This window comes from Anser brachyrhynchus (genome assembly GCF_964034855.1).
Source record: "Anser brachyrhynchus genome assembly, contig: SCAFFOLD_56, whole genome shotgun sequence".
NCBI classification, from domain to species: domain Eukaryota; kingdom Metazoa; phylum Chordata; class Aves; order Anseriformes; family Anatidae; genus Anser; species Anser brachyrhynchus.
The window spans coordinates 251,522-267,154 of NW_027663703.1; the positions used below are offsets into that span (position 1 = coordinate 251,522).

At 51.5% G+C, this 15,633-nt stretch overlaps 6 protein-coding genes across 9 annotated transcripts in view; 2 read left to right on the forward strand and 4 right to left on the reverse strand.

Moving 5' to 3' along the window:
- The window catches only part of LOC308186971 (olfactory receptor 14C36-like), a 232,119-nt gene that overhangs the window by 55,190 nt on the left and 161,296 nt on the right, over positions 1-15,633 (reverse strand). The window lies entirely within an intron of this gene.
- LOC308186965 (olfactory receptor 14C36-like) overlaps positions 1-15,633 on the reverse strand; it is a 149,685-nt gene that overhangs the window by 52,735 nt on the left and 81,317 nt on the right. The window lies entirely within an intron of this gene.
- The window catches only part of LOC308186987 (olfactory receptor 14C36-like), a 129,267-nt gene that overhangs the window by 43,141 nt on the left and 70,493 nt on the right, over positions 1-15,633 (forward strand). The window lies entirely within an intron of this gene.
- LOC308186962 (olfactory receptor 14A16-like) overlaps positions 1-15,633 on the reverse strand; it is a 62,176-nt gene that overhangs the window by 27,197 nt on the left and 19,346 nt on the right. The gene's annotated exons all lie outside the window — the stretch shown is intronic.
- LOC308186991 (olfactory receptor 14C36-like) lies at positions 1,889-4,767 on the reverse strand. The gene has a single exon (XM_080609153.1). It carries the CDS (start codon positions 4,759-4,761, stop codon positions 3,844-3,846), a length of 918 nt encoding a protein of 305 aa, XP_080465279.1. The 5' UTR covers positions 4,762-4,767; the 3' UTR covers positions 1,889-3,843.
- The window catches only part of LOC308186976 (olfactory receptor 14C36-like), a 29,672-nt gene continuing 25,061 nt past the window's right edge, over positions 11,023-15,633 (forward strand). The window contains exon 1 of one of the 2 annotated variants that reach the window (XR_013944407.1): positions 11,023-14,388. Coding sequence is in view for 1 of the 2 variants with exons in the window: in XM_080609135.1 (XP_080465261.1) it covers positions 11,256-12,191 (936 nt within the window). In the remaining variant the exon portion in view is untranslated. Of the gene's footprint in view, positions 14,427-15,633 lie in introns of those variants that run through there. The other variant, XM_080609135.1, reaches the window with a different exon arrangement.

Below are 15,633 nucleotides of genomic sequence, written 5' to 3' on the forward strand. Positions count from 1 at the left end.
TTGAACCGTCATCCCTTTGGGAAGGTAAACTTCACTGGAGGCCAAAAAAAAAGGAACTTTGAACTTTTTTTTTTTTTTAATTGCAGCATGATTTCCTGTTGCCTCTTTTTAAATAGGAAAAACCCTGCTCTTCCTACATAAGCAGGGCTTCAAAGGAGTAACTGTAGACCAATATCTATAGGAAAATGATGCTCCAAACTGAAATGCAACAAAATTCAGCCTTTAAAATGAGGAAAGATTTCTCTTAGATGCTCTTTGAAATCTTCCTCGTTAACTACACCATGAGAGCTCTCCAATTAGCTCTACAAGTTTTGAAGACATGAAGAAAACCGTGGGAGAGATATGGCTGCTTAGGCCTTTCTCTCTTTTAATGAGTTCAGTGGTGTATTTTGGTGCTGAGTCAGTGAAACATGGGTACTGAGAGCAGAATGATGCAACTGCTTGAGAAAGTAAAGTCAGAAGGAAAAGTTGAAGTGACTTGGAGTATTAATGGGCCCCACTGAGGGCTGTTCCTAACAAAGCCTCCCCAGGGACTTGTTAGGGCAGATCATTGGAGGCCATGATTGCAGACAGGCAAAGCGCTGTGCTGAGAAAAGTCTTGGTTGGTTTTGGTGAAGCAGAAGGGCCAAGGCCTGACCCCAGCCCCTGGGAGGGGAGATCCTGCACCCGCACGTCTGGCTCAGGGCTCTTCTTGGGGTCTGTATGATGTGGTGGGCAGTGTGATGCCACGAGAAGAACTTCATTAGGACACCTCCCCACCCCTGCCCAGGGTATCAAGGAAGAAAAGAGGCCCCATTGCAATAACTATATCTCATCTCCTCAGAAGCTCTAGGCAAAGGGACAAAAAGGTCAGGGCTGTTGGGGCCTTCCATTCCTGCCAGCACCCTCTGCCTTCTCCTCTGCAGGCTTTCCTATGCTGTCCCACACTTTGCCCTATTTCCTTGAAGTCTGCAGACACCCATCTCTGTCCACCACCTTGCTCTCATACAGGACTTTCCATCATCTCACCCAGGTCTCGTCAACACTCATCAGCTGTTCCTTGAAACTCAAAGCCTGGGTGTGATCATAAACTCTCTTTCAGTGACCTCTGTCACCACGGCAAAACCCCTTCAGGGACATTTCTTCCTCTTCATGGCCAGTGCCACCCTTCCAAGGTGCAATTTGTGGCAGTTTTTTCTCTCCTGCTCTTTCCTACTTCCAAAGAAAGCTCCATCAGGGTGGAAACCACTCCTGAAGGAGGCATCCCAACCCATCAGGCTCCTTGCGGCCTGTCAGCCAAGCAGACAGAAGTCACCTCACCAGCATCTGCCAAGCCCTGGGCCTGCTGCTGGCCTTGCAGCTTCTTGGCTAGACACAGCCAAGCCTTGGGCCTCCTGCTGTCCAGGCCTGGACTCAAGCAGACGGGACAGGACAACCCCTGTGCGGGCCTTCTTTCTGTCTGGGTCCTCCTGGGGATGGAGGCAGAGGGGATCCCACAGGCAGCATGCCAAGCAGGGGCCTTCTGCTGGCCTAGCAGGGCCACTAGCAGATGTCAGCCCCAAAGTGCACATCCCAGGGAGAAGCCAAGGCTGACCTGCCACCTCCAGACACAAGGCACCTCACAGTCCCTTTGCGTGACACGTTCCTGCTGCTGCCCTATCAGCTGCAGAGACAGAAGGGACCTCCCAGTCACTGCCCCAGTCCCATTCCTCCTGCTGGGGCAGGAGATCCTGAGGCAGAGCTGAGCTCAGCAGAGCATTCCCACCCATCTCCTCCTTGTGGCCCACAAGCTGATCAGATCCATGCCCCTCACATCCATCTCTGAATGCCATGTGCCTGCATAGCAACCTCACTGTTCCTGCCCTACTCCAAGGGAAGAGGAACCTAACGTTAAGGGTTAGGAGAGGGTTTGAAGGTGAGGAGGTTAATGCACAGGAGGGCAGGGTTTGGATGTTAGTTGTTCATGTATGGCATTAGGACTCTGGCGAACCTTTCCGGGTGAGAGCTTAATCAAATATTGAGTGGGAGGGTTTGATGTTGGCCTTGGGGTGTCAGGTCCGTTGTTAGGGCATGTGCAAGCTCTTTGCTTTAGCCTTTTGTTCAGGTCTGCAAAAAGACTTGGGTTAAATAGAGCGTTTTAATGCTTGTGTTAAAGGCAGGGATCAGGGTGAGCAAGAGAGTAAAGGTAAGGGAAAGGTGTTATGGACTTATTTTGGCTCAAGGGATATCGTAGACAAAAATTAGACCAGTGGATTCCTGTCAGGGTGTGGAGTGGCATTTAGATTTAGGTATTAATGTTACAGGTTAAAATAGGGCAAGGGCCTCACATGACTGCTTTAAGTCTGTGTTATGGTGGGATCGACATTACCTGAGCATTCTTACCTCTCCAAAATCATTAGCTACTGCTGGCCAAGCTCCTCTTCCCTCCCCCAAATCTCACATCTCTCCTGGCCAGCCTTCTCCTGACTTCCCCATATCAGCCATCTTCTTAGGGGCACCTTTCTGGTGGCTTTCATGAACTCAGAGCATCTGTCTCACCTCGGTTGGCTACTCTGCTCCTGGGAAAGAAGCAGCTCCTAAGCCAGCACGGAGAAGGACACAAAGGCTGTAGGAGCACCCTGCACAATGTGCCCAGCAGCTCTGCACCTCCACAAAAGCAGCCCTGAAAGATGAGTTCAGGCAAAAGCTGAAACCTCTGACATGACAACCTCTATTCAAGACCCCTTCCTCTATGGGGTCTACCAGCTACTTAGGAAGCGAGGATCTCACAAACTGTGTGCAGAGCAGGTGCCTTCTGCTGGCCTATCATGGAGACCAGCAGATGTGAGCCTAAAGGCACAGATCCCAGCCAGGAGCCAAGGGATGACCTGTCAGCTGCTTCAGAAAAAAGTCACCTCACAGGCCACTTAACAGCCATTAGCTTCCTCCTGGACTTGGAGCTTCTGAGGCACCACTGAGCTCATAATACCACACCTACAACACACCCCCTCTTTGGCCCAGAATCTGCCCAGGTAGAAGTGATCTGGTTGTGATCCTTCCAGCCCATGGCACAGCTCCTGGGCTCCCAGCCTCTCTGGCACACAGGAGCCAGTGCCGTGCCAGTTCTGGGAGGTGCTAGGGCAGGAGGGACCTTGCAGTCAAATCACTCGCCAGACTCCTTGGCTGGGGCTGCTGCGTGCCCTGGGGCTGCAGAGCTCTCCTCTGCCTGCTCACAGCAGATTGAGCCCTTGAGCTGTGGTCAGTCCACCTTGGAGGAGATCCCCCCTTAGGAGGGAAGTGCTGCAGCGCAGGCCGGCTGTGCCACTGCCGTGCCCACTGCCTGTCCCTGCCTGCAGTCCCAGCACAGCCCCACAGCAGCACTGGCACCAAGCTACAGGAGCAGGCGGGCCTGACCCCACCAGCAGGGCTCAGCACCAGAGGGGGGCAGTGGCAAGAGAGCAGCTCGGCATGCCCCAAGCGCTGGTGCTCCCTGCCCGTGCTGCTGGGATGGGACTCTTTTCCTCTGCAGCCCTGCACATGGCACTGCCCCTGCAGAGCCAGAGCAGCTCTCAGAGGAAGGAAGTCACACAAGGAAGGCAGTGCAGGCTCCTTTCTTTTATTTCAATTCACAGAGGGCCTGGCTCCTCATATACAGAATCCCTGAGCTATACTCAGCAGGTACATACTGTAAAAGAAATGAGAGGAATCATATTTTAATGGGCAACTTTAGCTGCATTAAAACAAAGTCCTGTAATGAAAACATTCATAAATACAGAAACACACAAAAAATAATTATATATATAATATTAGTTAATAATATTCTTGTAGTCATTGATATTATTAGTCATCTGCAGACGTAGAATGGAAATTTATTGCTTCCGAAACTCATCTAGTTATCAATTTCCAGAGCACATCCTTGAGCTCCTGGTTCCTCATGCTGTAGATGAGGGGGTTCAAGGCTGGAGGCACCACTGAGTACAGAAATGACACCAGCGGGTCCAGGGATGGGGAAGAGATGGAGGGGGTCTTTAGGTAGGCAAACATGACGGTGCTGACAAACAGGGAGACCACGGCCAGGTGAGGGAGGCACGCGGAAAAGGCTTTGTGCCGGCCCTGCTCAGAGGGCATCCTCAGCACTGCCCTGAAGATCAGCACATAGGACACCACAATGAAAATAAAGCTACCAAAAAATAAAGAAACACTACACACAAGTGCCCCAAGTTCCCTGAGGTAGGCATCTGAGCAGGAGAGCTTGAGGATCTGGGGGATTTCACAGAAGAACTGGTCCACAGCATTGCCTTGGCAGAGGGGCAGGGAAAAGGTAGTGGCCGTGTGCAGGACAGCATTGAGAAAGCCACTGCCCCAGGCAGCTGCTGCCATCTGGGCACAAGCTCTGCTGCCCACGAGGCTCCCGTAGTGCAGGGGCTTGCAGATGGCAACGTAGCGGTCGTAGGACATGACTGTGAGAACATAAAATTCTGCTCCAATCAAAAAGGCAAAGAAAAAGACCTGTGCAGCACACCCTTGATAAGAGATGGCCCTGGTGTCCCAGAGGGCATTGGCCATGGCTTTGGGGAGAGTGGTGGAGATGGATCCCAGGTCGAGGAGGGCGAGGTTGAGGAGGAAGAAGTCCATGGGGGTGTGGAGGCGGTGGTCGCAGGCTACGGCGGTGAGGATGAGGCCGTTGCCCAGGAGGGCAGCCAGGTAGATGCCCAGGAAGAGCGCGAAGTGCAGGAGCTGCAGCTCGCGCGTGTCTGCGAATGCCAGCAGGAGGAACTCGCTCACAGAGCTGCTGTTGGGCATTTGCTGACTTTGGACACTGTTGTCTGTTGAAAAGGAGAAGGCAGAAAAAAAGTTAGAACAGACTTCTCTGAGGAAAACCTGTTGCAGTTCTTACAGCACTCTCATCCCAACCCTCTCTCTTTGCAGGAGAACCTTTCTGCAGCTCTCCTGCTTGAGCTGCGGCTGGTGCTGGCTGAGAATGGCACTGGGAGCAGGGACTGCTGTGGGCTCCAGAGCAGTCCTTCCTGCTGTGCAGCAGGCTGGTAGCAGGAACATAGGGGAAACTCAAGTTCAATCCACTTATGAGATCTATAAACTTTGCAGTGTTGTTCCAAAGAACTCATGCAACCAATGTACAGCAAGGCAAATATTCCTATGCTTAGGACAGTGATCACACTCTTGTGTTTCCCAATAAGTGGAGACTGCTTAAAGCAGAGAAGCCCCAGTCCCAGTTCATCTGGACAGAATTCTCACCTTGTCTCTTGGTGCCTGAGCAGGATCTCAGCTCTTCCCTCCTAGACAGGGCTGCAGAGGCCTCACTCCAGCTGCCCACAGACAGCCATCCAGCAGCACGGACATGGCCTTAGCACGGAGGTGTCTCCTCCTCGGGGATCCTGGATAACACAAGGATGGCATGAGAGAGCTGCATCCTGCTGGAGAGCAGCCTCCAGCCCAGAAGAACACCCCACAGACAGATATGAATATCCGCAAGCTGGGGTGTCCCAATATCCCATCTGCATCCCCTTCAGTGTCTGGAGGAGGCTTGGCCACCCACTCTCGGCTGACCAGGGGCAGCTGGGTTCTGACACTCCAAGGGGCTTCTGCCAGACTGCCACACCTCGCAGTGCCATCCAGCAGGACTCCCAAAGCCTACTGCATTGCCCACTGCCCTCCCAGGAACAAGACCCAGCAGGAGACCCTTCCAGGACGTGCAGCTGCATGGCCCTGCAGCCAGAGACGTGCCTTGTCAAGGGCTGTGCAGATTTCTCCTGCAGGCAGCTCTCAGCATCCTCCCACTGCCAACTGCCTCCAAGCCCTCTCTCCTTCTCTCCTGTCCCCCTGCCACCTGCGGTCAGAGCCCCCAGCCCTGCTGCGCTGTGCACAGGAGCTGCTCCTGGGCACAGCTGTCTCTCTGCACCAGGGCCCTCTTGCCACGAGCTCTCTCTGTCCCACGAGCCCAGCCCAGCTCAACACCAGACGCCCAGCCCAAGGCATTGCAATCCCCCCTTGGGGGGCTCTGCTGACGAGCCCACGAACCTCAGGCACTGAGAGACAATTGAAGACATCTCTCAACAAGTCCAAGTCAGAGGCAAGTTTCCTGCAGTGTCCCCCTGAGGGCCAGCACTGACACAGCCTCCCTTGGAGCTCGTTAGAGCAGAGCATTGGAGGCAGGGAGGACAAGGAGACAAAGGCAGTGTGAAGGTGACCCTGATGTGTAGAAAAGCTGGATGTGTTTCACCAAGCACAAGGGCCAGGCCTTGACCCCCAGCTAACACAAGGAGGGTCAACAAGTCCAAGTGCAAGGTGCTGCACCTTGACCCCCAGTTCCTTGGAAGAAAAATTAAGTCTATCCCAGCTAAAACTCGGACTATATCCACCCCTCATTCCATACCATTGTTCCTATGTCATACTCAGGTCTGACACTTTCTAAATAACTATCACCATCTATCCTCTCTTTTGATATACACACAGAGGTATCTTGCCCTTAGTCTATTTGTGTCCTGGTTTTGGTTAGGATTCAGTTAATTTCCATCCTAGTATCATAGAATTGTAGAATGGCTTGGGTTGGAAGGGACCTTACAGATCATATAAGTGAACTCCCCCCAGATTCCACCCACTAGATCAGGTTGGACAAGGCCTCATCCAGCCTGGCCTTGAACACCTCCAGGGACGGGGCATCCACAACTTCTCTGGGCAACCTGTTCCAGTACCTCACTACCCTTACACTGAAGATTTTCCTCCTGATGTCTAGTCTAAATCTGAAAGACCATTCCCACATCCTCCTGTCATTGTCTACCTGAGTAAAGAGTCCTCCTCCATTGTTTTTAAAAGACCCCTTTAAGGATTGAAAAGCTGCAAGGAGGTCTCCCTGGAGCCTTCTCTTCTCCAGGCTGAACAAACCTAACTCCTTCAGCCTGTCTTCACAGGCGAGGTGCTCCAGCCCTCTGATCATCTTTGTAGCCCTTCTCTAAATTTTGCTGTGAGACGTTTACATCTTTCTTGTGCTGGTGGCCCCAAACCTGGACACAGTACTCCAGGTGAGGCCTCACAAGGGCAGAGCAGAGGGGGACAATCACCTGCCTCTACCTGCTGGCCACTCCTCTCTTGATGCAGCCCAGGATGCACTTGGCCTTCTGGGCTGTATGTCCTCACTGCTGGCTCATGTCGAGCTTTTCATCTAGCAGAACCCCCAAGTCCTTCTCTGCAGGGCTGCTCTCAATGAGTTCTTCTCCCAGACTATCCCCATGTCTGGAATTTCCCCGGCCCAGGTGGAAATGAATGATTTCAGGGAAATGAAAGACTTGGGATGCCTGACTGGCAGTGAAGACTGAGGAGAAGACGTTGCTGAGTCCCTCAGCCTTCTCCGTGGCTGTCATTACCAGTTCACCCTTCTCATCCATCAGAGGGGGTACACTCTCCTTGGCCTTTCTTTTCTGAGCAATGTATCTGTAGAATCTCTTCCTGTTATTCTTTGCTTCACTTGATAAGCTCAGTTCCATGAACAGAAAGTATGCATGATACTGAAGCATGCGTGAGGGCTTGGGGAAAGTAACCCTGGGTCCAGAGAAGCCATTGGGGAAATAAAATTTATACGTAGGAAGCGTAATTTTGTGGAGGTGCAGAGCTGATGGGCGCATTGTTCAGGATGATCCTAAAGACCTTGGGTCCTTTTCCCTCCTGAATACAATGCCACTTCTGTCTCAAGACTTGAGTAGCCAACAGAGGTGAGACAGATACTCTGGGATCAAGAATGTCATCAGAAAGCTGACCCCAATAAGGCATGGGGAGGTCAGGAGCAGCCTGGACAAGAGAGATGTGAGATTTTGGGGTGGGAAGAAGAGCTTGGTCAGAATAAAATTATAATTTTGTACAGGTAAGAGGGTTCATGTAATGTTGATGCTGCGGTAACACTGACTTAAAACTGTAACGTATGGCCCTTACCTCACTTGAAACAGGAATTTTAATCCTTAAACCTAAATGCTACTACAACACTCTGACAGGAATCCATTTTCTCTCTTGTTCACCCTGATCCCTTCCCTTAACACCAGCACTGAAATGCTCTATTTAACCCTAGACTCCTTGGCAGACCTAAAACACCCCTAAACCACAAAGCTTATCCATACCTTAACCACAGACCTGACACCACAAGCAGAACACCAAACACTCCCACTAAAACTCTGCTTAATCTCTAACCCCGAAAGTGAAAAACAGGTACCGAGGGGGCTAGAGAGAGCTCAGCTCTGCCTCAGGATCTCCTGCCCCAGCAGGAGGAATGGGACTGGGGCAGGGACTGGGAGGTCACTTCTGTCTCTGCAGCTGATAGGGCAGCAGCAGGAACGTGTCACGCAAAGGGACTGTGAGGTCCCTTGTGTCTGGAGGTGGCAGGTCAGCCTTGGCTTCTCCCTGGGATGTGCACTTTGGGGCTGACATCTGCCAGTGGCCCTGCTAGGCCAGCAGAAGGCCCCTGCTTGGCATGCTGCCTGTGGGATCCCCTCTGCCTCCGTCCCCAGGAGGACCCAGACACAAAGAAGGCCCGCACAGGGGTTGTCCTGTCCCTTCTGCTTGAGTCCAGCACTGGACAGCAGGAGGCCCAAGGCTTGGCTGTGTCTAGCCAAGAAGCTGCAAGGCCAGCAGCAGGCCCAGGCCTTGGAAGATGCTGCTGAGGTGACTTCTGTGTGCTTGGCTGACAGGCCACAAGGAGCCTGATGGGTTGGGATGCCTGCTTCAGGAGTGGTTTCCACCCTGATGGAGCTTTCCTTGGTAGTAGGAAAGAGCAGGAGAGGAAAAACTGCCACAAAGTGCACCTTGGAAGGTTGGCACTGGCCATGAGGAGGAAGAAATGTCCAGGGGAACAACTGGTCTTGCTCCTAGAGCCCGAGGCAAAGAAGGCATTAAGTGCCTAAGCCTTTACCTCATCACTTGTCACCAAGTTTCCCCCATATCCATTAAAGGATGATGGTTCTCCTTAATCCTCCTTTATTAACATATTTATATAAACAATTTTTTTTTTTTTTTTTTGCCTTTGACAAAAATCTGTCCCTCAGATAGCCTGGTGTGGAGAGGACAGAGGCCTCTGACAAGGCTGAGAGTCCCAACAGGACCCAGGGCTTTGTGCCCATGGCTCTGGCTGTTGTCTCTGCCACTGAGGCCTAGGAGGAGACAGCTTATCGGTAAAGCACCAGGGCCTCATTGCCTCCTCGCCCCCACCCATGAACCAGGCAGGGCTCGTACCATTCTCCTGCACTTGCCCATGCACATCCCCATCTCCTCCTGCCCCACGAAGAGCCCTGAGCAAGGTGTGAAGGGAAAGGATCTCCCTTCCCAGGGGCTGGGGGTCAAGGCCTGGTCCTTGTGCTTGGTGAAACTCATCCAGTTTTCCTACACATCAGGGTCACCTTCACACTGCCTTTTTCTCCTTGTCCTCACTGCCTCCAATGCTCTGCTCTAACGAGCTCCAAGGGAGGCTGTGTCAGGGCTGGCCCTCAGGGGGACACTGCAGGAAACTTGCCTCTGACTTGGACTTGCTGAGAGATGTCTTCAATTGTCTGTCAGTGCCTGAGGTTCTTGGGCTCCTCACCAAAGCCCCCCGAGGGGGGATTACAATGCCTTGGGCTGGGCGTGTGGTGCTGAGCTGGGCCGGGCTCGTGGGACAGAGAGAGCTCGTGGCAAGAGGGCCCTGGTGCAGAGAGACAGCTGTGCCCAGGAGCAGCTCCTGTGCACAGCGCAGCAGGGCTGGGGGCTCTGACCGCAGCTGGCACGGGGACAGGAGAGAAGGAGAGAGGGCTTGGAGGCAGTGAGGAGCGCAGCAACAGGGGGCAGCGTGTGGCAGGACAGATCTGCAGGATCTTGGCACCGTGAGTCTCTGGCTGCAGGGCCATGCAGGTGGGGTTGCCAGAGGGGTCTTCTACAGCTGGCACATCCGATGCCTGACAGCATCTGTCGGGATGGGTCTCACTGTTTCTTCAGCAAAGTGTAGAAGAAGCTGTAGAGAATGGCATAAGAGGAAATTTCCAGAGGAGGACTGAGACTTAGTTTATCTGAAAGGAAAAGATTTTTTGGACTCTGTGCTTTCATATTCCTGCAGTGGAGGGGAATCTGAGTAAATCTGAGCACACAGCTTGTGGGATGGAACCTGTGAGCGTGTATGGGTAGGAGACGTGGGGACACAGAACCGGCTCCCAGCAGGGACACGGGCAGGCAGCAGGGACATGAGCAGGCGGTGAGAGGGAGCTGCTGCCAGAAATGCTGTGCGAGGGAGGGCTCAGGCACCTCCCAGCCATCCCCTGCAGGGCAGGCGCCTTCCCTGGGACACCCCCTGCTCTCCTCTGCCACCAGCACAGCCTCTGCCCTCAAGCCCCCGCTGTCCCCAGCAGGAGCTGCCTCCTCTGAAGGCAGAGCTGCAGCACAGGAGGGTGTGCTGAGTGTCCGTCTGTCCCTCCCTGGCCTTGCCTCCCCTGGCAGCAGCACGCTGCCATTCCTGCTGGCTTCTCCACCTGGCCGTGCTGCTGCTGCTCTTGTTCCCAGGCTGCCTGGGGATGGGGGTTTCACCTGCCCATGGAGTGAGCCCTCGGGGTGCCTGTGGGAAGGGGAGTACGGGGACAGGGTGAGGGGTCTGGAGATGGGCACGTGGAGCCTCGCTTCTTCTTCCCTCAACAGTTTCCAGGTTCTTCTCAGGACAGCCTCTGAAGGCGATTGTCCTGTAGCTCAAAGAGATGCCAGCACAGCTGAGACCAGCACTGATGGACAGACTGGCTGTCGTCTCTGTGGGACGCTCTGCACTAAAGGGACAGTCTCTTTGCCTCTGAGGATCCACAAGGTTTTGCTTGGAGTGCAGCAGAACGCCCAGGATTTATGCCTTAGAATCACTCCTCAGGTGTGGTGGGGCAGGTAAAATGAAAAATAGAAAACAAATAATTAAATAACTAAATCTCCACACCTCTGGTCTGCAGTTGGGTGAACTAGGAGCAAAACTGGGGAAATCTCTTTGATATCAGTAGTAAAGTGAATCTGAGACTACCCCATGTTCCTACCATGTTACTACCATGTTACTACCATGTTACTACCTCTGGCTGCAGTGCAGGACTGATTCTTGCATTGCCCACAGATGAGTCCCCTGCTCCCAGAGACACTCAGGCAGAATCAGTGAAGGAGACCTTCAAAATATTTGCCTGGAAATGGGCAATTTTTCGTGATTTTAAGTGAGAAAATGGAAAGAGTTTTCCCCTGATATGCCTGTGGTACATTATCACTGCCTCTGTCCTCCTTGTACAGGACCTCATGACCAGAATTAGCAGATGTCCAACATCAGCTCCATCACCGAGTTCCTCCTGCTGGTATTCGCAGACACGCGGGAGCTGCAGCTCCTGCACTTCGGGCTCTTCCTGGGCATCTACCTGGCTGCCCTCCTGGGCAACGGCCTCATCCTCACCGCCGTAGCCTGCGACCACCGCCTCCACACCCCCATGTACTTCTTCCTCCTCAACCTCGCCCTCCTCGACCTGGGCTGCATCTCCACCACTCTCCCCAAAGCCATGGCCAATGCCCTCTGGGACACCAGGGCCATCTCCTATCAGGGATGTGCTGCACAGGTCTTTTTCTTTCTCTTCTTCATATCAGCAGAATATTATACACTTACTGTCATGTCCTACGACCGCTATGTTGCCATCTGCAAGCCCCTGCACTACGGGAGCCTCGTGGGCAGCAGAGCTTGTGCCCAGATGGCAGCAGCTGCCTGGGGCAGTGGCTTTCTCAATGCTGTGCTGCACACAGCTAATACATTTTCCCTGCCCCTCTGCCAAGGCAATGCTGTGGACCAGTTCTTCTGTGAGATCCCCCAGATCCTCAAGCTCTCCTGCTCAGATGCCTACCTCAGGGAAGTTGGAGCACTTGTGTGTAGTGTTTCTTTAGGATGTGGTTGTTTTGTTTTCATTGTGCTGTCCTATGTGCAGATCTTCAGGGCAGTGCTGAGGATGCCCTCTGAGCAGGGCCGGCACAAAGCCTTTTCCACGTGCCTCCCTCACCTGGCCGTGATCTCTCTATTTATCAGTACTGGCATGTTTGCCTACCTGAAGCCCCGCTCCATCTCTTGCCCATCCATGGAGCTGGTGGTGGTAGTTCTGTACTCGGTGGTGCCTCCAGCACTGAACCCCCTCATCTACAGCATGAGGAACCAGGAGCTTAAAGATGCAGTGAGGAAACTATTTCTATACATTCTTCTTCATCATCAATAGTGACTTAATTACCGTGATTATTATCATACCATTTTTGTCATTATACTTATTATCAAAATATAATATTAGAAATAATCCTAAGAGGACTACCTGGTTATTTGTGAAACTGAGGGAATGATTTCTTTAAGTCTATTTTTATTAATATTTTAACAACATTTTATATTGATAGAAATAATGTTATTCTTATCCTTCTACATAACAAGTTTTAAAATTATTTTTAACCAGTCATATAATCATAGAATCATTGCATGGCCTGGGCTGGAAAGGACCTCAAAGATCATCTAGTTCCAACCCCCCTACCATGGGCAGTGACACCTCCCCGTAGATCATGGTTGCTCAGGACTTCATCTAACTTGCTCTTGAAGACCTGCAGGGATGGGGCATCCAATACCTCTGTGGAAAACCTGTTCCAGTGCCTCACTACCCTCTGAGTGAAAACTTTCCTTCTAACCTCTAATAGCAATCTCCCTTCTTTTAATTTAAAACCACTTCCCCTTCTCCTGTAAATATCTACCTGAGTAAAGAGTCCTTCTGCATCCACTTTATAAGACCACTCTAAGTATTGAAAATCTGCAATGACATCACCCCAGAGCCTTCTCTTCTCCAGGCTGAACAGCCCCAGCTCTCTCAGCCTTTCTTCATAGCAGAGGTGCTCCAGCCCCTTGATCATCTTTGTGGCCTCCCTTTGGACCCACTCTAACAGCCCACATCCTTCTTGTGCTGGGGGCTCCAGACCTGGACGCAGGACTCCAAGTGGGGCCTCACAAGGGCAGAGCAGAGGGGGACAGTCACCTGCCTCCACCTGCTGGCCACTCCTCTTGATGCAGCCCAGGATGCACTTGGCCTTCTGAGCTACAAGCACGCACTGCTGGCTCATGTTGAGCTTTTCATCCAGCAGAACTCCCAAGTTCTCTGCAGGGCTGCTCTCAATGAGTTCTTCTCCCAGCCTATCCCCATGTTTGGGATTTCCTCGGCCCAGGTGCAGCACCTTCCACTTGAACTTTCTGAACAACTTCTTGACGCTCCTTAGGTTAACATGAGCCCATTTCTCAAACCTGTCCAGGTCCCCTTGGATGCCATCCCTTCCTCTGTTGCATCAACTGCACCCCTCAGCTTGGTGTCATCTGCACTCAGGGCCGCTGTCTATGTTGACGAAGATATTAAACAGTACTAGTCCGAGGATAGACCCCTGAGGGACACCACTCATCACCAGCCTCCACTTGGACATAGTACCGTTGACGACCACTCTCTGGGTATGACCTTCAAGCCAACTCCTTATCCACTCAATGGTCCACCCATCAAATGCGTCTCTCTCCAATTTGGAGACCAGGATGCCATTTCTGACCGTGTCAAAGGTCTTACAGAAGTCCAAGTAGATGACATCGGTCGGTCTTTGCTTGTCGTCTGATGTGGTCACTCCATTGTAGAAAGCCACCAGGCCTGTCCGGCATGACTTACCCTTTGGTGAAGCCATGCTGGCTCTCTTGGATCACATCTTTCTCTTGCATGTGCCTGACACTGATTCCAGGAGGATCTTTTCCATGATCTTGCCAGGCATTGAGGTGAGGCTCACAGTTCTGGAGTTCCTTGAGTCCTCCTTTCTACCGTTAATCAAAAGGCGAGTGATATTTTCCTTTTTCAGGTCACCAGGGACTTCACCCGACTGCCAGGACTCTTCAAATAGGATGGAGAGAGGCTTGGCAACTACATCTGCCAGTTCCCTCAGGACCTGGGGTGCAAGTCATCAGGCCCCATAGACTTGTACTTGTTGAGTTTCATCAGGTGGTCTCAAACCTGATCTTCACTTCCAGCAGGTGGGACTTTGCCCCCCAGCCTCCATCTCTGGGTTCAGGGAAATGAAAGACTTGGGAAGCCTGACTGGCAGGAAAGACTGAGGAGATGTTGTTGAGTCCCTCAGCCTTCTCCATGTCTGTCATTACCAGTTCACCCTTCTCATCCATCGGAGGGAGTAAACTCTCCTTGCCTTTTCTTTTCTGAGCCATGTATCTATAGAATCTCTTCCTTTTGTTCTTTGCATCCCCTCCAAAGCTCAGTTCCATCCATGCCTTGGATTTCCTTATCCCATCCCTGCACATCCGAAAAAAAACCATGCGTGAGGGCCTGGGAAAAGAAACTCTGGACCATAGAAGCCATTCTGGAAACAAAACTTGTAGGTAGGAAGTGCAGTTTTGTGGAGGTGCAGAGCTGATGGGCACATTGTGCAGGATGACCTTTGTGCCCTTTTCCCTCCTGACTACAATGCCACTTCCTTCTCAAGACTAGAGTAGCCAACAGAGGTGAGACAGATAGTCTGGGATCAAGAATGTAATCAGAATGCTGATCCCAATAAGATATGGGAGTTCAGCAGCAGCCTGGGCAAGAGAGATGTGAGATTTTGGGGTGGGAAGAAGAGCTTGGCCAGAAGAAAATTATGATTTTGTAGAGGTAAGAGGGTTCATGTAATGTAGATGCTGCGGTAACACTGACTTAAAACAGTCATGTATGGCCCTTACCTTACTTGAACCAGGAATTTTAATCCCTAAACCTAAATGCTACTACAACACTCTGACAGGAATCCGTTTTCTCGCTTGCTAACCCTGATCCCTTTCCTTAACACTAACATTAAAATGGTTTATTTAACCCTAGACTTCTTGGCAGACCTAAAAACCCTAAGCCGCAGAGCTTGTCCATACCTTAACCGCAGACCTGACACCACAAGGTGAGCACCAAAGACTCCCACTAAAACTTTGCTTCATCTCTAACCCAGAAAGTGAAAAACAGGTGCCTAGGGGGCTAGAGAGAGCTCAGCTCTACCTCAGGATCTCCTGCCCCAGCAGGAGGAATGTGACTGTGGCAGTGACTGTGAGATCACTTCCTCACTGTGATTTGTGCTATTAGAGTGTAGTTGTCAAACATGTTGTCCTTTAACCTGGCAAGTTGCTCAGCACCACACAGCAGTTAGCTCACACCAACCCCCCAAATGCTTATGTGTTGAGATAAGAGCAGTTTAATGGACCGAAAGGGAAGAGAAATAATAACAGTAGCTTTTATGATGATGATGATGATTATTATTATTATCATTGTTGTTGTTGTTTTTTTATTATTATTATTATCATTGTTGTTGTTGTTGTTATGTACAAAGCAAGTTATGCACAGTGCAATTGCTCATTACTTACTGATGTCCAGCCTGTCCCCAACTGGTAGAACATTGTGGTAACCACCTGCACCTGCTCTTGTTTGACCTTCAACAACTCCACAAACGGAAGGCTCCTCCCAGAGACTGGGCAAGGTAGATGTCCTGGTTCCAGTTAGGACAGAGTTAATTTCCCTCATAGTAGCTGGTAGGGTGCTATGTTTTGGATTAGGATGAGAAGAGCGCTGATAACATGCTGATGTTTTAATTGTTGCAGAGCAGTGTTTACACCAGGCCAAGGACTTTTCG

What these genes read in the sequence shown, in the direction of transcription:
- LOC308186991 (XM_080609153.1), bottom strand. Translation starts at nt 4,761, where the DNA reads ATGCCCAACAGCAGCTCTGTGAGCGAGTTCCTCCTGCTGGCATTCGCA.